Source organism: Centroberyx gerrardi, chromosome 14 (assembly GCF_048128805.1).
Source record: "Centroberyx gerrardi isolate f3 chromosome 14, fCenGer3.hap1.cur.20231027, whole genome shotgun sequence".
Taxonomy (NCBI): domain Eukaryota; kingdom Metazoa; phylum Chordata; class Actinopteri; order Beryciformes; family Berycidae; genus Centroberyx; species Centroberyx gerrardi.
In genome coordinates this window covers 29,454,959-29,475,368 of record NC_136010.1, presented here as the reverse complement: position 1 = coordinate 29,475,368, position 20,410 = coordinate 29,454,959, and the positions used below count along the sequence as shown (strand labels likewise).

The window sequence follows — 20,410 nt, the reverse complement described above, 5'->3', positions numbered from 1 at the left end:
CTGACTTGACACTTGTAGTCCGGAGGAGGGCGAGGACTTTATACTGATCTGCCTGCCTTTTGCATGCTTACTTTGTTTGTTGTGTGACGTTATTAGTTTGGTAGAGCCCTTTCTCCCCCGCAAGAGTACAATTATCCCCTAGAAAGTTAAACTTTTAATCTTTGATAACTTGCTGAAGAAGCCAACGTTAGCCTGAAGCTAGTCAGACTGCTAGTTTCCTCCAGATTGAAGAACGATGGAAGCGAATGAACTGGGACTTTATTTGTGTTTTTCTTTGCATCGATGCTGTGGGCAAGGAAAATGAACTTTGCTCCTCACTTCAAACTACTAGGGGTACGAGAGACATGTTTGCTTTTGTTGGGCTGCATTATTTTGCTCTACATTTGATAGCTAACGCTATCTTGTCTGCTCTGTGACTCAAGAGGTGAGTGATATATATATATATGTATATATATATATATATACATATATATATATATTTATTTATTTATTTTTTACATTCAATTAATTTACTGACTTACCGTCAAAATGTGTCCTTGGTGTAACGTGGACCCGATACGTGCCGTTGTCTAGTATGAAGAGAATTGGATGCCCAAACTGCATGTAAAAATATGGCGATTTAAAACTGCCTTGCTTCTCGGTAAAAGTGTACACCTCATAAAATTTGCATCAAGACCTTTTCTGTATTGTTAGGGTCCATTATTCAGTTCGGCACACATCCAATACACCAAGCACCGCTTTAAAACAAACAAACAAACAAACCTTTATGATTGGTCCGCTTGTGATTCGCACAATCTTCTTCCACCAAAATACACCGTGGTGGATGGTGGCGAGCAGTACGAACCAATTAGAAAAGTTGAGATTTTACCAAAGTAAAGTGCTGCTTGGTTGAATATATGTATGCCGAATTGGAGAATGAATCCTATTGGTTTAGAAAAGGTCTTGAGTCATATTGTTTGCGGTAAGTGCTTTTTCCGATAAGCGAGACCACACTAAATTGCCATAGTTTTGAAAGGGGCTTGGAGTGATGTTCTCTCCATACTGACCCACGTATTATGGCTTATCCTCTAGATCCCTCTCTTCCTTGTATCTATCTCATTTTAATTTTAGTCAGTGATTACCTACGAGTCTGACAACTCAATACCCGGTAGTAAGCAGTGAAATGGGAGGCTCTTTCAATATTTTTCAATCAACTATCTCCAGGTCATGGACAGTTGAACCTTAATTCTGAGAGGATCTTACTATCTAACTAGAACCTTCTGTAGGTGTTGCCAAGTTTAGAGGAAATACTGGACTAAATGTATAATACACATAATATTGAAATCAGCTGGGGTGCATTGTCCACTAAGATAGATAGAGAGAGCAAGATAAAGTCGCTATCCTATGTTGAAGCATTTCTGTCCTGATGCCTTCCAGGATCACCATGCCTCCATCAACAGTCTGGATACTGAATAGTTTTAGCAAGAAACCAGTGTAAACCATTTGCCATTACTGCTGTCTCAGTCTCCAGGTCTTAACCTAGAGAATCCGGAGCGGTGGCCAATACAGAGATTTCCACCAACATCAACCAAATGACACCAAGTCATGGAATTTGTCATGTTAGAATGGTGTAGCACCCATTCACAGACACTGTCAAATCTGTGCCAGATGCACTGAAGCTGTTCTGTTGGCCCAGTACCACATTAAGACTCTTTATGTTGGTGTCTCCTTTTATTTTGGCACTTAGCAAACCCCCACTTTTGCTTTATTATAGCTTTAACTGTCACTGTTTACGGTAAACCACACTCGTAGAATACCCCACCTAGGACAAGTTGTGTCATGTCGCAATTCTTGGGGAGGGCGTTTTGTGGCTGTTTTTGAAGGTGCAATTAGGTTTAATTTAGCTGCCAGGTGATGAAAGGGTATTGGGGATTCAAACCTTCTGTGTCTGGTTTCTACCTGGATGAGTCAGTGAGTTTCACTGAAAATACGAGGATGCCTCTCCCCGGAGTTGACAGCCTTACGAACCTCTATGATAGTTCACTCTGACTTGCCCTCTGGCTGAGTTGTCATCTGATATCACAGCACCTCACAGTTTGCTTCATAGGCAATATCTAGCCTATGTAAAAGTATGTGGAGATATGATGTCAACTGGATGACATGGGAAAGACGGAATGGGACAGCTTCAGACATGTTCACAGGAGTAGCTGGATTTGTGGACGTATTTCAAAGAGAACGTTTGATTATTGTCACAGGGCTGGGATATGAGCTGACCTAAACATAGCTCAAATCAGCGGTTGTAACTGGGTGCAAATCTCTCCGCACCATAATTATGGACAGTCTGCTGATCCTTCTTCCTGCATCTCAGGAAACGCAAGTCAGGACTTCCTGTATAACGCACTGCACACATGGACAAATAATGCAAGTGGGTCAGTGTAGTAGCCGCATTGTCATTGCGGGATCCAGCAGCGATTGAGTGGCATTCCAGTGCAAATGCGTTCGATTTAGGTCAAACCAAACAAAGGCATCATTTGCAGGCCTGACTGACCGACTGTCTCTAGTTAAATTTATTCCCCAGCCCCCCCTCCTAGACAGCTCTGCTGGAATGCAGCTCATAGAGTTATTATGATCATGAGCTGCGCTGTGGAATTTTACCATGTCTCCCCTTCTCTAAATGCTTTCAGCCTTCGTCGTAATATGCAACGTGTCCAAATGGTTCGGTTCCAGCAAGCCAGGAGCCGCCGTACAAGAGCGTACAGTAACCACATTGATGTCGAGGCAGGGAACATGAATCGGAGCAGATGCTGTTGCAAAATTTCACATTCAGTGTTTTTCATGATAACATTTGAAGAGCGGGAACAAGACCTTGATTTGGAATATTGCTTCATAGTGTACATATCCTGTTTCTCTCGCGTAGCCCTCAGTGCAGTCTCAAACAGAGTCTACAGTATGTTTGTATCTTGCCTCTCAACCACTTGAAGAGCTTTTATTCCACTGTGTAGGTAGGTGTGGCTGAGATGTTTTCCATTATCCCCCGAAATGTTTGTCACTGTTGTGCCTGGAGATTCATGTGTTTTCTTGCCTCTAAAGCCCTCTGAAGCCGCCGTAAAAATGCTCGAAATGTCCATTCTTCCCAGTCCTGTGAAAGAGAGCTTTGAGAGAACAGTAAATTAGATTAAATGTTTTACTGTATCATTGGCATTTCATAGCTGGCCTGCTATGTGGTCAGCAGCTACAGGGCGGCCAGTTCCCCCGGGGCTAGAGGAGGTTTTGGGCAGCTAAAGACACACACACACACACAGACTCACACATCACAGCACAATGCTGCAGCAACCTTGTTCCTGTCACTGTCTTTCCTTACCCTTATTGGCTTTATTTTTAGCGCCCGACCTTGACAGGAGCCTATCCTTCCTGACCTTCGCTGTGGTCCTGCTTACATCCCGTACGCTGCTTCAGAAGTGTGCTACTAGTGTCCCCCTAGATTGCTCTGTTTTCTCTTTGGCCCCACGGTGTGCCGTCTGAACTTGTTTGAAGTGCGGAGTGATTGATGTGTAATTTTTGTGTCTTGTCTACTTTTTAGGTTGTTTGTAAAAGGAGACGAGGGGGAAAATGACACTCTGCTAGCGCAAGAAGACAACGTAAAAACCTAAAGGAACAATTACTCCTCTGTCCTCACATTCTGCTCTGGATTAATTAATAGCAGACGGACTCGCTGGGTCAGCAGTGTCTCTATCCGTCTTTGCGGAGGAAAACCCTCATGCATTCACCAATGGGGAACTGAGGGCGAGCTGGCACTTAGCCCCCTCTCAACATGCTGGCTCTGGGGCTGGAGCAGGCCAGGCGAGCAGGCGGAGGGGTCGGCGGCCTGCAGAAACGGGCCACCGTGGCCTGGCAGGCCCCTTCCTCGGGGAGGCCCCTCTGTCATGAGCAGGGCATTAACATCAGGCAGAAGATCTCCCAGTGGGAAGGCCGCAGTACCCAGTGCAGCAACCAGGACGCTGGGGTCAAAGCGCACCCTCCGGTCTTATCCCGAACTCTGTCTGGCGATGCCCTGGGGAACGGATTTTGCAGTGACGGCTCGAGAGGGGAACTTCAAGGCAAAGCCAGCCTCTCCAAAGCTAAGAGCCTGGGCTTAGATTTCCGGGAAACTGAAGCACGAGCTGGACTTACAGCGGCTGGTAGAAAGTCAGAACCTCTGCGGAATTGTTCCAATGAATTTTCAACCACAACCCTGGGAAATAAGCCAGTTGTAGCACCTATATTCGCATCTCCTAAAGTGGATTCTAACACTACTAGCTGTCCAGGTAAACGAATCATCGCCACCAATGGAAACCAAAAAATCGCTTGCGTCTTGGATGTCGAGGTTGTTGCTAAACCTCTACCTCTACCGACCGATGACCAAGAGGACAACATGCCCTCGGGGAACTTCTACACCTCTAGGGGTTTCTGGCGGAGGCTCGAGGGGGACAAATTACTCTGGGAGAAAGGTCGAGAGTCCTCAGGGGAGACTCTGGCTCCACCCAAACCTCAGCGGACATTCCGATATCGGGGAACCGGCGACGCTACGGGGCAGCCGGTTCGATGGGATAGCAGATCTCCTCATAACAGCCACTCAAAGAGCGGCGGGATAGGCCACCCACCTAGCTTCCCGCCTCCTCTGTGTCCTGCTGCTAAGACCGACGGTCTTTCAAGGCATAAAAAGAACAGGTGAGGTGATGCACTGCAAGTAGGGCACAAGTAACCATTTTGTATTGTTTTTTTCTCAACAGGTCCTTCCAAAAATGTCTTTCACTATAAAGTAAATTGAAAGGGGAGGGAAATTTCTCCCAGACTTTTCTCTCATCTGAATTATGTGAAGAAAACAACTCCTACTGATGGAATAAGAAAGCACGCCTTTTGTGAAAACACACATTGAAAGACCTCCTCTGGCTAAAAATACGCTGGCCTTTGTTTAGTATTGTGGTGTTTACTGAAAAGCGTAGAAAGCGAGTGTTTGGGAGCAGCTTTAGGGAGGGAACTGTCTGTCTAAGCTGTTGGCCGGGCTCCAGGTGCGATGTCACATGATATCTGGCAGCATTGTGCACTATTGTCTGGACGTGGCCTAGTTCCTCAGCAGCCACGGGTCTAGGGGTCACATTTGGATGTTTTCACACGCACACATACACACACACACTCACTCAAGGCTAAGTAAAACAAGACCTAACTCGATAACCCATATACACATTCAGCTCAGGCCTTATTTGGCGATTTGACTTCCAGAAATGTAGTTCTCTAAGATGTAATTTCCAATTGTAGCGTCTATCATTGTTATCTAAATAGGGGTCTAGGGGTTGGTGACAAAATATCGTATCACAATACAGTTCTCAGTTTTCACAGCACAGTTCTCCATTTGCAGCCTTTAAAGAAAATATGTGCCAACAATTTTTTTTAATAAAATTAGAGTAAAAGAATACCTTAACAAAGACCATTAGGATCTGTTCAAGTAGAGTTTAAGTCCTATTTTACTGAATTCTGCACAGCGTCCAGTCTTCAAAGGAAAAGTAACTCAAACCTTAAATTGCTCATTGTGCCGAACCATTGCAGTTATATTTTTAAAGCCCTTGCGTGTAGAATTTCACCTCAATATTCCAATGAATTTTGATAGCATAGTATAATGGTTGTAGAAAAATGAGGCCATTGCGGTGAAAATTGTTTCATTCTTATTTCGTGTTGCTTTCTATATATTTACTGTGTGTCCCCGGGTACGATTTGGCAGGATGGACAGTTTGCATTGTGACAGTTTCACGTCACCTCTTCTGTATACATCTTCTCTCTCTCTCTTTATCTTCTCTCTCCTTTTCCATTATTCCTACTGGTGTCTGGTACTGTCTAGTATTCATGGGTTAGGGTTAGGGTTAGGGTTTGGGTTAGGGTTAGGGTTTAGGGTTAGGGTTGGGTTAGGGTTAGGGTTAGTATGCTGGCTATCTTTAGGGCAACAGCCAGACTCCTCTTTCTCATTGCTCTTCCCTTCCCTCCCTCCCTCCCACAGGAAGTCCTTTGAGTACGAGGATGCGGCGCGGCTGACGAACAAGCAAGGCACGCTGGGAGGCGAGGCCAGGCGCTCGGGCCTCTACCACGCCTTCTCTGATGACAATATTTACGAGGACATCGTCTGTGAGTCTCTTGAACTGAAGAGGACATTATGGGCTTGTTGTAAACATGGTCACAACTTTTAGACCTCTCAAATTAGCCTGGGTCTTGTTGAAAACAGACAAAGACAGGAAGTCATAAAGACCATTGGGTGCTAGTCATTTGTTGAACGTACAGTTCCGCTGCTGAAAAAGCTCCATTTACAGTTTGTTTTATTACAGCGGGGACCTAGAGAGAAAGCTTTCTGTAGCTGATGGTATTACAGGAATCAATGCATTAATCAAGAAAATGTATATCCTAATCAGTGAAGAGCATTTCAGAAAAGCCTTCACAGGTTAAGACCCTGTTCCTTAATCAGGGTTTCCCACTGGTCATGGAATTTTGAGATATTTTCCAGACAGGAAAAGTCAGTTAATTTGATAAATTCTCGGGAAGTCGGGGAAAATCAGGGAATTTTACAAATGGGTCCCTTTACAGGAATATACCAGAATTTATTTTACAGGTCCAGGGTCCACCAGGGGTCCTTGAGGGGGTTCCAGGGGGTCCCCAGCAAATTGATGAATTGTTAAACTTCAGCATTATTTCATTTACAAGAAGTTAACACAATTAGAGAATGTAGAAGAATGACTATTTTGATCATCTCTCTATCTACAGTACAGATAGTCATGGAATTCTGGACAAAATCATATCTAACAATAAAAATATTCTCAGATTTGGGTCTGAGAGACAAAATCTCATCAAATTGGGGTCTGTGGCACTAATGTGGACTAAATTAGGGGTCCTTGATATGAAAGGTTGAGAATCACTGCATTAGATGGTGGTTTTCAGCTGTTTTACTCCACATCAGGCCCACCTATAGTGGAAACCAGACTGTTTACTCCTTTACAACTTTTCTGAGCTGAAAAACAACATCAACAGACCAGGAAGGAATCAAATATTTAGGTCTTGGAAGTGTTCCAACTTAGTTGTGGAAAGTCATGGAAAAGTCAATTGGTTTGACAGTAATTGTGTGCATGTTCTTAAAAGCTAGCAACAAGTATGGAATTTTTCACTATAGACCATATCTAACGTTAAATCTCCTGATGTCTAACCTACCTTTGACCTTCCCTCAGGTGAAGTGACCAGAGATAACCCCTACGAGGATGTGAAGCTGTCTCCTGCGTGTCTCCCTATTGCAAGGCCCCGACCCTGGACCATTTCTCAGAGACAGAGCCCTCACGCCCCAAAGGTAACTAATTACATTTATATCTGCATTTCACAATACAGAAGTATTTTTCTTTGGGCCTGTGTGGTTGTAACAAATAGTTGCGGTGCATGGTCCCTCCTCAACTTGAGACTCTTGACATTTCTCACCAAGAAGGAAGAGGGAGTAATGCAATTCACCACCATGCAGTTATCTAAAAGCAAGTGATAACTGCTCAGTTGATGTGTTGCAGCTCCCTCCTAAGCCCCAGACTTTGCGAGGCTACGCCGGCAAAGTGGAGAGGACGTCACCCGGCCTCTCGACCCTCGCAGACACTCCCAAACCGGCCACACCCCGACGCCCAAGCACTCAGAAAACACAGAAGCTGCCTCAGGTAAACGATGCTTGCATCTGGGATCTCATAGCTTGCATCCCAAAGTTTGGATTGACCGTGAGTATTGCCTTACTCAAGAAACAGAAAGTGGTACGTTCCCTGTTGTGTTGTGTCGGAGAGGAAGACGAGGGCGGCGCCTTGGTGAGCAGGAAGGAGAGAAGACTGAAAGAAGTAGATAGTAGAGAGCGACAGAAAAAGCTTCTTGGAGAACGCAAGCAGAATACATGAATTCAAATGTACAACCCGTGGAGGTGGGAAGTGTGTGGAGAGAGAGTTACTCTGAGGACGAGGTACAGTAATAAACCAGGGATTAAGTACATGTGCATCTGTGTATGTGAGACTTGTGATGCCGCAGGCACAGCTAATGTTACAGATATGATCCACGCTAGAAAGGATTATAGCTTCCGAACAGTAGTCTCTTCCCAGTCTCGAACCCGTGAGACTCGAGCCTGCCAGCATGTGAGACAGCTGGAATACTAATCAAGCTGCTTCACAAGTGCATTCTTGAATTAATGAAGGATAGTATTTTGATCGGAGGAGTGTGTCTCTTAAATTCCTTTACACAAACTAGACCATTGTTATATAGTTTGAAGGCCATTGGTCAACATCTTGCCTCTGCGTTTGTTTGTTTTGTTTTGTTTTTTTTGTCTCCATCTCTGGTGCTCAGCGATCATTGCTGTGGTGTTTCTGCACTACACTTCCCAGAGATCACCTGTCAATCAAACAGTGTGTCCAGTGCTGTGACGTCTTGTTTCCTTGGATTTTCTGTTGATGCAGTTTGAGTTTCTCTTTTCTTTGTCTGTTCAGCCATGGTGGCTATCACTGCTCATGCTAACTACCCAGTTCTTCTTCTGTTGATTCCATACAAACCGGAAACTTAGGATTTTCCCCAGGAAAGAGCTACCAGGTGTTTAGAACAGCAAATGTAAAAGCTTTCATGAAGTGGATATAGGTTGAATCACTATTGTGTTGTATCAATCGGCCATAGAGGATATCAAACTGGACACTTATTTAGATGAAAATGTCACAGATTATGACTTAAAATGTAACATTTAAATATACATCTTCTATAAAAATAAACATCTTCCGGCTGAAGCCTATGGTACTGACAAACTGAGGGTGTTAATTAGCTGTTACCACAATGAAGCATAGACTTAATAATATCTCAACTGTGTATTTCTATGCTCAAGAATAGTAAACCATTATCTCAGTCGTGACAGCTTGGTCTACTTCCATAGGCGCTCATGTTAAAGTCCAGCCAGGCTCACCTACACAACTGGCAGCACTCTGTGTGCCCTCTGCAAGATAAGTTTCAGCTTCCTGTGTGCGCCCACTGCTGCGTTTAACTCCTTTCCCAGGCTGTGTATTAATTCACGGTCTATTCTAGCATACTTTCAGTGCAATAAAAAAAAGAATGCTGGAATGTAATGGTAAAAAAATGCTGGAAATCCATAACATCATTATGTACTTAGAGGCTGTTATATCATGATTCCCTGTAATTCATTTTATGATGCCTGCAAAATGACGGGTTTGTGTGTGTTCTGCAACGCAGTACGTCAACAAGATTGAGACGATCTTCGACGCGAAGCGAGGGAGGAAGAGAGTGAAGAGCCAGGGCAACTCGGTGCGAGGTATGACACGCACCGCACGCACTCTCGCAGATGCCCAAACGTCACACACATCAACACTTCAACCAGATTAAGTTTAAGCCTCTCGGTGGAAATACCCCTGCATTTGATGATACACACAAGGCCAGCTGCCATAGGGCCAGCCGCTGATTATCAAACAAAGGCTGACTGTCTGCGCCTGATTATGCTGTCTCGATCTTTTCCATTCCTCTGCCCCTCCCTGATCTCTTCCTCCTCTTAATTCTTATCCACAGAGGAGACCAGCGGGACAGAAAGTGACCCTGAGGACAACACTAAAGGTATCACTGTAGAACTCATCTGTCTGTATTGCCCCTCTTTGTTGAGTCTGGTTTTACAGGTCAAATGTTAGAAGTATATTCTTCTCATATGGAATATGGAATCATTAATAATGCCCATTTAACGTCACACTGAAATAAAAAAAATGTTTAATTTTTTGCATTTTTAGCTCATTCTAATTATCATTCCATACACCTATTTGACAATTTATGCCAAAAGAAATGACCAAAAAAAATATTTTCTTGTATTTTTATATCAAAATCTCATTACTTTTAAGGGAAAGTCTTTAGTGGTGACTTCATCGTGTGTCAGGAGGTGACCATCAGATACATTGCATTTTAAATTTTACACTGTGTGCCACTGGGTCAGATTTGGCGGGAAATCTGTTGTATTGCTTTACGGCACAAAGGGAGATTGCTTTATGGCATTGCATTGCGGGATTGTCCAGCAGGCTCCAGGCGGTCGGTCTACGTCCAGTCGACGCTGAAGCGCCGGCCGGGCTACCGCACCCTGGAGAGGGACCTGATCCAGCTCCAGCAGCAGCAGCTCTTCCAGATCTTCGTGGTGGTGTCGCTGAGAAAGGGCTCCCCAGGAAACGCCTACTCCCCCGAGATCACGCAGCAGTTCCCCAAAATGGTTAGAGGGTCTTAAGACGACCCAACCCTTCTTCTACCCATAGGAAAAAAAAACTCCACTCTGATTATATTGCTTTAGCTGAGTGATATTTGAGGACAATTTTCTGTCCAAACTTTAATCTTGTTTGACAAAATGAATGGATGATGCATTCTTGACTTATTGCAAGGAATCTCTTAAAGGGGAATTCACCCCATTTACATAAGGCATGAAAACATAAAAAGACTTCAGAGTTCTCATGAGAGAGAGCTTTTGATTTTGTTTTTGTTTTTTTATACGTTTTTGTATCTGTATAGTTAAGGGGCTCTCAAACATTTTCATGTCACAGATGCCCAAATAGATACAAATTAGACCATGGATCCCCATTGGATGAGGTTTTATCCCAGGGACCCATATGGGAAAATATCTATTGTTGCTGATTAATATTGATTTAGTATAACAGTTTAAACTGTATGCAGGGAGATAAATAGCCTGTGATGAATATGGCCATTCTTATAGTTGTTGTCTAATTGGGATCATTTCTAGTGAATGCTGGACCTAGGAACCAGCGCTATAGCTAACTGGAGTCCCTCTGTTTCCAGTTTGAGAAGTCATGTCGCCACTCCAGAGAGGCCGAGGATCGCCTGAAGGCCATTCCCAAGTTCTGCTTCCCGGACTCGCAGGACTGGAGGCCCTCTGCAGACATGCCAAGGTCAGCTAATACCTACATACAATATGTTATATTCTCTGAATTTCTCATTTGTAATATATTCATTGGTTTTCATATGCATGCATTCTCATTTTCATATAGTTTCCATTCATATCTTCGTCTCAGTATCTTCTGCTGTTAGTTTGCACACCCTGCATATATGCTGTAATTCGTGTATTTTCCTTTTTTTTTTTTTCCATTCATATATTTTGACTTAGGTTTAATACCCCCATTTTCTCTATTCTTATTTACACCCTATTTCTTTCTCAGCTGTATCCAGTCATTTTGCTGCTGCAACAGCCCAAGCTCCCCACGGGGATCATTAAAGTTCCATCTAATCTAATTTAGTCTTGAGGCTCTCTGGGGCGTTGGACCATTGTTCTAATGTGGGTTTTGATCTGCGCTCATGCTACGCTGGCACATCTCCTCCTGTTTGCCCTCTGCTGCCTCCTCGCCTTTTGAAGGGGTTTCCCGTGGTTGTGCAAACTAACAGAAAACCAAGTGCCCATCTTTCACTTCTCCAGAGACTCAAGCACATGGTCTGCAGCTTGAAAGCACACGTGTTTTGAGGCCGTAAAAGGCTAATTTACATCTGCAGTATTCGTAAACAAGTCTAAAAAAGTACATCTTTCATCTAGACATCAAACTATTCAAGAGCACATGTGCATAGAGGCAAAGTTAAATCAAATGACATCATATAAATTGCAGATAATATATGATCTCTCCTTAGATCCTAATATATGTATTGATTTTGTCTCTGTAGCGAGACCTTCTCCTTTGTCCTGACGGGAGAAGACGGCAGCCGCTGGTTCTGTTACTGTCGCAAGATCCTGGTGAGTGTGGATGTGTTAACTTTTGTGTCTGAGTCATCGCCTTGAGTGTGTGTGTGTGTGTGTGTGTGAGATGACATGGCAGCGGGCCAAGTGCTTACTCAACATCTCTGAGGACCAGTGCATGTGAATCACAGACCATAAACGACCTCTGAATCAATGACGGAGAGAAAGAGGAATTTCAGCATTTCTCCCCTCTGCTTCCCCTTACAAGGAGAACTACTTCAACACTTTTCAAAACACACTTTTTTTTAGGCTTGATAATACTTACTATGTATGTATGTATGTATGTATGTATGAATGTTTTTTGTCCCTTTTTTAATTATTTGGTGCATTTGTCTTTGTATTTTATTCTTTTTTTTCTGTATTTATTGACATATTTATTTATCTTGTAAAGCACTTTGTAAGTCTGTTTTGACAAGTGTTCTATAAATGATGGTTATTATCATTATTAGTAGTAATATCAGTATTAGTATTATTAAACATGCAGCTAGGCCTGTACTGTTTTGTTAGATAAGCTCCCTGCTGCTTTCATAAACATGGCTGGACTCTTAATTTGTTTTGTTTTTTTCACTCTATTCAAATTTCCATTGAAAAAACCTGTTAGACTCGTACTAAAAGGGACAACCTGCTCTATGGAACAAGCTCTTATATTGATATATTGTTGTCCTGATGATGGTACAGTAAGTTCATTTGAATGTTAACATTGTTAATATATTTTAGTAATGGGTTTTGCCATAAATGAACAGTGTTGATACCTGCTTTATGACTTTATCAAACCACATGTGTCTTTAAGCCCAGTGGAAAGGGGAAGAGGCTTCCTGAGGTGCACTGCATCGTCAGCAGACTGGGCTGTTTCAACCTGTTCGCAAAGGTAAAACAACCAGACATTTGACATATCGAATACTTTTATTAGACATGATATCACAGACCAGGGGCATGAACTCTGCCGTCTTGTTTCTAACTATGCAAGAGTTTAGGGAATGTTCAGCGAAACAAGCTGGACTGATATTTGTTGAGATTCAGCGGTAATCCCCCCGAAGTGTTTGACAGCTGCTGTCTTGAAGCTCTTTGTGTATCTTAGGGTGGAATGAGGCTACACTAAAAGCTAATCCTCAGCAAATCAATGGGTGTGCTTTTTTTTCAAGAAGGGATTTGCATGCGGTGGTGTTCCACCCATTTTCCAGTTGGCCAAGAGAAATGTACAAACAGTAGGCGTGAATATGGCCTAGACAAAAAGCAGCTTCTGTACCCATTCTCAACAAGTCTTGATAAGTTGTGTCCCTCTGTCCAGATCTTGGAGGAGGTGGAGAGGCGGAGGGAGATTTCGCCGGCGCTCGTTCACCCCTTCATGCGGAGCGTCATGGAGGCCCCATTCCCGGCCCCGGGGCGCACGATCACAGTCAAGAGCTTCCTCCCCGGCTCTGGGAATGAGGTAACACCGCAACGAAAAGAGGAACTGTTAATTACTAGTCCGGTTCCTCCTAACCACTCCTTACTGACTATGACTCAACATCTCAACATGAGCGGCTATCTGTGTACACAATAGGAATAGCTGTTCCAGGGTTGGGACAGCTATAAATATTGTAACGGCTTGCACAAAAGATTGGGGCTGTATAAAAATGAAGTTAAACTGACCGGAGAAGGGAGGAGGTTGTTCTGTTGTTGACTGGGATTTATGTCAGTCCGGTCAGTCTTAGTCATTAACATTTCTGAGGAACTCAAAATATAAGAAATAATGAACCCTTCCCTTAACAATAAATTCAAGGAAATGCTTCACAACTAATCTCACTATTGTTGTAATACAGCAGACTGGTGGCCATAAGGAAGTGAGTTCACGTAAATTCAGCATAAGTTTGCACTTCTGGGTTTCTAAACGCCAGCCTTCAAACAGTCCATTGTCTTCAGCAATATATACTTATATGTAACTAAAGAGTCTGTTTTTCCAGAACACCTGATAACACAAAACAGTGAAACTTAATAAATTCACTTTCAGCTGATTAACAAGCATAACAGCTAGAGAAGAAGAAAAACAAACGTAAATACAGCAAGATTTAGTTCAGTCAGTATTGTCAGTTGGATGCCGGTCCTCTTATTTTGTGAACAATGCTGTTGTCTTTTTGACTTGTGGGGATAACACTGTATTTACACTTGGGGGTGTCTTGTTCATCTTCTGCCAGGTACTGACCCTGTGTCGGCCGGTGGACTCCAGACTAGAGCACGTGGACTTCCAGAGTCTGCTGCAGTGTCTCAGCGTCGGGAAACTCCTGCAGGTGTTCGCCTCCCTGCTGCTGGAGCGGAGGGTCATCTTCATCGCTGACAAACTCAGGTACAACACACCAAACACTGCAGAGCCAGTATCATCTCTCTCTAGGTACTTTAACCCAGGGGTGTCAGTTTACTAAATCCTGCCACCAATTATTTGCCACCAAAACCTCCAAATCCTGCTTATATTGACTAAATTTCTTGGGACAAAGTGGAGCAATAACGTAGGTCACAAACTATTTTGCACATACTACAATACATAACATACTACAATAACTTTTAGGCTGTGTTCACACTTTTCTGCTGTTTTCAAACTGCCAGTGGCTTTTTTTTAACATTAAAGATAATGGGGAGCAGCCGCAAGGTGGATGGAAAGGATCTGCTTCGGAAGAAGTGCTGAGCTTGGCTTCTTGTAGGCGGTGCAGAGTGCTTTCTAAAGCGGAAAAAATTCAGCTTTTTAGAGGAGCGCACATGAAGTCGACCCCTTTTTTTGTGAGCCAACCAATTGCAAGGAAGCAGAGGCGACATTTGATCGTACATAGGTAATTGAGAGTGTGTGACAATATCAACCAGAGTGAAAATAGAGAAAGCAGCAGTGGAAAAGTTGGTAGTAATTATTACTCTGGTAATATAGAGGCAGTACTGGCGCACATTGGCTGTGTTGTGGCAGTGTACAGAAACACTGTTTGCTGATAATGGCAGCTGCTGCAGCTAGTTGCCATGGAAATGTGGTTGCGTCAAAAAAAAACAGGAATAATGTGAACACACCCGTGTTAGGCAATGGTGATTGATCTCTTTTTGTCATATGAGCTGTGAGAACTATTGACTAATAGCTAGTGTTTCTCCCCCCCCTCCCCTCCTCTCTCTCTCTCCCTCTCTCCCTCTCTGCAGTGTGTTGTCCCGGTGTGGCCATGCAGTGCTGGCACTGCTCTACCCGTTCACCTGGCAGCACACCTTTGTGCCCGTGCTGCCGGCCAGCATGCTGGACATCAGCTGCTCCCCCACCCCGTTCCTCATGGGGGCGCTGGCACCCTGCCTGCCCCCGCTGCTGGAGCTGCCCATCGAGGAGGTCAGTTACAATATATTATGTTATATAGTGATTTATCAACTCGTGATTTTCCATCTTGCAGTTTAAAATAGACTGGTCTGACTGCAAATGTTTTGATAGAGAGGTTATAGCGCTAACGTATGGCTGCGATGAATCAGTATTCTCTGGAATGAGGCCAAAAGCAGTGGGTGCTCCACAGCAGTGCGCAGCTTCCTCTGTGGTGTCATGGTGTAGTTAACCTGAAGAGGCTCCAGGAGCAGTTCACTGTTGTGTAACTCTTGTAAATATAATGAACTAAGCATCTCAGCCTCCTTATGTGCAGCGGGTTTCTCATTAGATGAAACTTTAATGATCCCTGTGGGGAAATTGGGTAATGCTCATGCTGAATTCTCTTGAATAGATTTACTTTTTTTTTTACAAAAGGCATTCAAGTAGACATTTACTGTTAAGACCAAACAATGCTTTTGCTTCCTTCCCAGGTGCTCATAGTGGATCTGTGTGCAGACAAGTTTGTCGTTCAGGTGTGTACACACAGCGTTGTATAATGGGGATGATAGGTGCGGTTCCAATAGGAGCCGGGGATGGCTTTGCCTGAACTTGTCCGTTTGTACCCAAGATGTTTTTACAAGTGACAGAGACAAAATGACACTACATGCACAACCACTGTAGAGACTGAAACTCTCAAAGACATAAACTGAGCAGAAACTCTTCCTGTCGTGACATGGTGCAAACATGAAGGCTGTTTTGCAGCTGATTCACTGCTTCAGAGTTGCCACAGGTTGGCAGTTAACAGTGGTCATTCAGTCTATTCAAATTATAATGGACTTCTTTTTTGTGTATATATATAGGCTGATTGACATTTCATTTAGCGAGCTTCATATCTTTGTTCAGGCACAATCTCTTCCTCTATTAACTATTAACAAATGAAACAAGCCTCGATTAAGTTGCTGCTGCAATATTGGCTGTCTATTATACTGTCATTTGAATAGTGCTCAGTTTGTGAAGCAATTATAATGTAAAGCAAATAACAAATAAGTTGCCTCCTCAGCCTACATCATCAAGTCCATCATTATTTGAATTGATTGAGTAAAGGAATAACATTTTACACACCACAGCTGGGCGATGAAGACTGCATCCTGCCCAGCAAGCTGCAGGCAGCGCTGCAGCAGATCCTGGAGGAGAGGGAGGACATCCTGAGACAGGAGGAGGGAGACGGGTCCGGAGGTCAGTATACCACACATCGCCTGTGCCAAGTAGCAAGATGTCTCACTCAGATATATTTCAGTACCTTTAGTCATCAATTATAAGGCCCTTACAGTCGCTACTGCTCCAGATGAAGGTCCTTGTTCTTCTCATTCTTCCTGAAAATGTAATTGTGTATTATAGCAATCCAGGATGTGGCAGTGTCATAAAAAAGTAGGGATCCATCAGGTTTATTGAGGTAGATTCCAATTGGTGATTATTATTATTTTTTTTTAACAATGTGATCAGCCTATCACCAATCAGATCGCCGATTGAAATTATACATTTCACCTAACGGCACATCATGAAAAGGTGGACAACAAGCATAAATAGTCAAATTTGAATCGAGCATTAACAGATTGTTCCTATGGATGCCTATCCATGTGTAAATAAATCCCAGGTTTTATCCAAACATAATTACATGTTATATGTTGTGCTTGATGACTGAGGTGCTTACTCACCTGTTGAACCTGTCACAAGAAAAGCCAGTATATTAAAGTGGTTCTAATCTCTGATCACAGGCTGTGAAATTCAAAACACAAACATAAACGTTCTGCTGACTGCCACAAATTGCCTCATAGTTTTTATGGCATACATTCAACCGCTTTTCTTATCTGGCAGCTGGAACTTTGATCAGCCAATCACCCATGACCTATTTAGAACGTTTATCGGTGCGCCCCAGTGAAAACATTACGTTAAAATATCTCAAATAACATTATGCAAAAGCAAGGCATTAAAATGTCTTTAAAAGTCTTAAATGCGCTTTTTCCCAAACAAAGATTCAATATAATATTCCTATAGGCACTGGTGTGTCTGCAGTAGTCAATAGTGAGTTTTATAGTGACTATAATGAATATTTAAATGTCTTTATGTCTTTCTAAATATTACTATAGGATTGTTGTAGGTCTTTTTTTTTTTTAGGGTTTTTCCACTGAGAAATCAAGCCCAGTCATGCTGTATTCTCATAAATCTGTAGTCTTACAAATGCTTTAATTTAACCTGATGAAACATGTAGACACCCTGTATATATCTTATTGTAAAGGTGTGCTAATATTCATCATATTCACTTTTCCCCTCCCAATCCCCCTGTGGCCCATGCAGGCCAGCAGGCGGAGCTGAGCTGCCTGCTGTCGGAGGCCTTCGTGCGGTTCTTCGTGGAGCTGGTGGGCCACTATCCCCTCCACATGGCCGACACGTCCGGCGGGGGCAGGGAGCTGCAGCGTGACAGCTTCCGCAAGTCCCACCCCTCCCGTGGCGTCCGCCAGTTCCTGCAGCTCTTCATGGACACCCAGATGTTCGCCGGCTTTATCCAGGACAAGGAGCTGCGCAAGGGAGGCGGCAACGGTAAGAAGTGCGGTGTGCTGGTGGCTGCATTCACATGCACGGAATAACCTGGCTGTTGGTCATACTTATTTACTGACATGTATAAACAGTGCTGGCAGTTTGAAAAAAGCACCCTAGGATGTTTACATGCCACAGTAACATATTTAAAGGTCCCATATTGTGGAAAACAGGATTTCCCTTGCCTCTTTGATTATAAAGGAGTTGGATGTGCTATCTAAACATGGTGAAAGTATCAAAACGCACGGTCGCCAACTAAATCCACACAATCCATATTAGAAAAGCGAGCCTCTAAACGAGCCGTTTGGACTTCCGTAACTTTGTGGCATCACAAAGGTTCGCTCATTATCATTTTTGTAAGAAATAATAGACTAACAAAGTGTTTTTTTCAAAGCGGTTGAGCGGTTGTCATTGTTTATTACCGGAGAGTTTTCCCTACCTGTAGCTGCCGGGCCGGGGCGTCTCACGTTTCACTCTTGAAACGGTTAGCCAATCAGAACAGAGGGTTGTTAATATTAATGAGCCTTAAAGACACAGCAACATATACAGCCTGTTCTTGGTAAGGCTCAGAGAGATGCTGGAAAATGAACATGTAAAAATGGATTGAGAGTGTTTTTGGTTCATGACACCACACACAGCTTTGAATGGACCTCAAGACAGAGAATAAAACACTGGAAATTGGACCTTTAATATCAGAGAAAGCCAATCATCTTAACAAGCTTTCTAATAAAACCAAAAAGAAAACCAAAAAGGAGGTAACAGTAACCGGTTTTAATATGGGAGTAAACCTGGTATCTTACCTGGGTTATTCTGAATGAGTTATGATGTTGACCCATGTCAATGTTCTTTGAGTAACTGGGTTACTCCATGCATGTTAACAAAGCCACACGCAGGAAGAATAGAAACATATTGATTGTAAAGAGAAATGTAAAATTTTGCTTTTTTTTTTTTTTTTACTTGGATATCTACCTCTGCCCCAGTTGTGTCTTGGTAACTAAACCTTTCCGCCCATCTCTCAGGTCTGTTTGAAGTCAGAGCGGCAGAGTATTTGGATTCATACCCTGAACCAGAGCCGAGCGGTGTGAACAAATTCCTCAAAGGACTGGGTTAGTGTTACTCTACTCTTAAAAGTTCACCATAAAAGGTTACTTTTCAAGGGCTAATCCTTTATTTATTTTGTGCATTTTTTTTCTTCCAGGGAGCAAGATGAAGTTCCTACAAATTAAATGAGAGCAAGGCCAGCACCCTGGTTGGAATCTTTGTGATTTTTAAAAAAACACTTTCTTGCTGCTGGACTGGCTGAGGAAACGAATGTGGATCAGAGTACAAGGTTTTAAGTCGGAAACTCGGAAAGCAGTGCACTTGTCATTGGAAGAAAACTGGAAATGTTCTGTTTTTTTATATATATTTTATTTCTAGCATTGTTTTTTATGAAGACATTAGGACCAGGCACTATGTCCTTATGAATCTACAGAAAGCATTTCAGCTACTTAACCTCAGTTATTAACTTGAAACACATATTGTCGTACCTAACTATTAATCTTGCTAAGTCCTTTTCAGTCAGTTTAACTGTTTGGTCAAAGTATTATGGAAATAGATGGGTTTGTTTTTTTTTTGTTTTTGAATGTAAGCATGTCTAGCTGGAAGAAGATACCGGTAACATTTTGGACTCCAGACTTGGATTCAGCTCCACCTACACAATAATGCATTTGACAGTTTATAGCGCATGTGAATGCAACTTCAATATGTTTAATTTTTCAATATTTTAAGTACTTTTGACAAAGAAAATAATTTATACCGTTCCAGCCAAAAGCATGTTTCGATAATGTTTGTTGAATTACAGTTCCACTAATTTTGTTGCATTCCTACATCCTGTAAAAAAAAAAATGTTTACTGTGTTTCTATTTCTTTTGCATTTCAGATTGATTGAGGTTTCTGTGCTCTGGTTAGAACACTTAACAGTAAATCAAGTATCCAACATTTCAGTTGACCAAAATTAATGTCTATAAATTTTGAGGAAGCTCAAATGATGTTTTCCCACCGTAAGTCTGTCTTCTCCTGAATCGACTTTCTTCCTATCAACTGGAGTTGTAAATACTTTCATATCTACTTTACGTTTTGCACAATGTTGAGAACCAATGTACAGTATTTTGAATATTTTTGTAAGCATGACGTGTCCAGCATCATTTTTAAATAAATGTGTTCCCAGGGACAGGAATTATGAGTCGGCTCACACTGCTTGTAATGCACATGCCTTGAATGTTGAGATGTATTACTGTGTAAGTGAAACAGTGAAGTACAGTATTAATTTGGGTGTGAAATGTTAATATAATGCTATTTACCATGGCTTTTCCATTTCCGGGTATCCAAAAGTGTTTGAACAGATAAAACTTAACTCATTAAGTACTAATTTTTGGTATGTAGAAAAAACACTTGCGCAGTGACTTCATATTGGAATAGTCTGAAGAGCAGATCATGTCTAACCTGTTTTTGTTGCATCATCAGTTGATGATGATCAACTTCATGCAGATTTGTCTCAAGTCCTAAATATTTTATCTTGGTGCCCCCTAGTGTATTGTACAAATTACCTGTGTGTGTGTGTGTGTGTGTGTGTGTGTGTGATCTAAACACTCAGGACATCCTGAGTCAAAGTGAAGGAGGGTTTCCAGATGTGGAGTTGATCAAACATTACATTTTCCCAGACGAAACACCATTGGGGTTAATGTTCACTGAATTGCAAATCAGCTGATTTG

The 20,410-nt window shown here is 42.6% G+C and overlaps 1 protein-coding gene across 3 annotated transcripts; it reads left to right on the top strand.

The window, feature by feature from the left end:
* Positions 1-21: 21 nt before the first annotated feature.
* On the top strand, positions 22-19,865 carry dennd2c (DENN/MADD domain containing 2C). 3 transcript variants are annotated; one of them, XM_078288377.1, is made up of 19 exons: positions 22-333; positions 3,560-4,686; positions 6,008-6,132; positions 7,221-7,336; positions 7,545-7,685; positions 9,238-9,316; positions 9,568-9,612; positions 10,059-10,246; positions 10,825-10,934; positions 11,695-11,764; positions 12,558-12,635; positions 13,056-13,196; positions 13,942-14,090; positions 14,918-15,095; positions 15,554-15,595; positions 16,190-16,298; positions 17,418-17,660; positions 18,677-18,763; positions 18,856-19,865. In XM_078288377.1, the coding sequence occupies exons 2-19, from the start codon at positions 3,791-3,793 to the stop codon at positions 18,885-18,887; spliced, it is 2,829 nt and encodes a 942-aa protein (XP_078144503.1). In that variant the 5' UTR covers positions 22-333; positions 3,560-3,790; the 3' UTR covers positions 18,888-19,865. The 3 variants fall into 3 exon arrangements, with proteins under 3 accessions (XP_078144503.1, XP_078144504.1, XP_078144502.1); XM_078288378.1 differs by having other exon boundaries at positions 22-424; positions 10,062-10,246; XM_078288376.1 differs by having other exon boundaries at positions 22-424.
* The last annotated feature ends 545 nt before the right edge of the window (positions 19,866-20,410 follow it).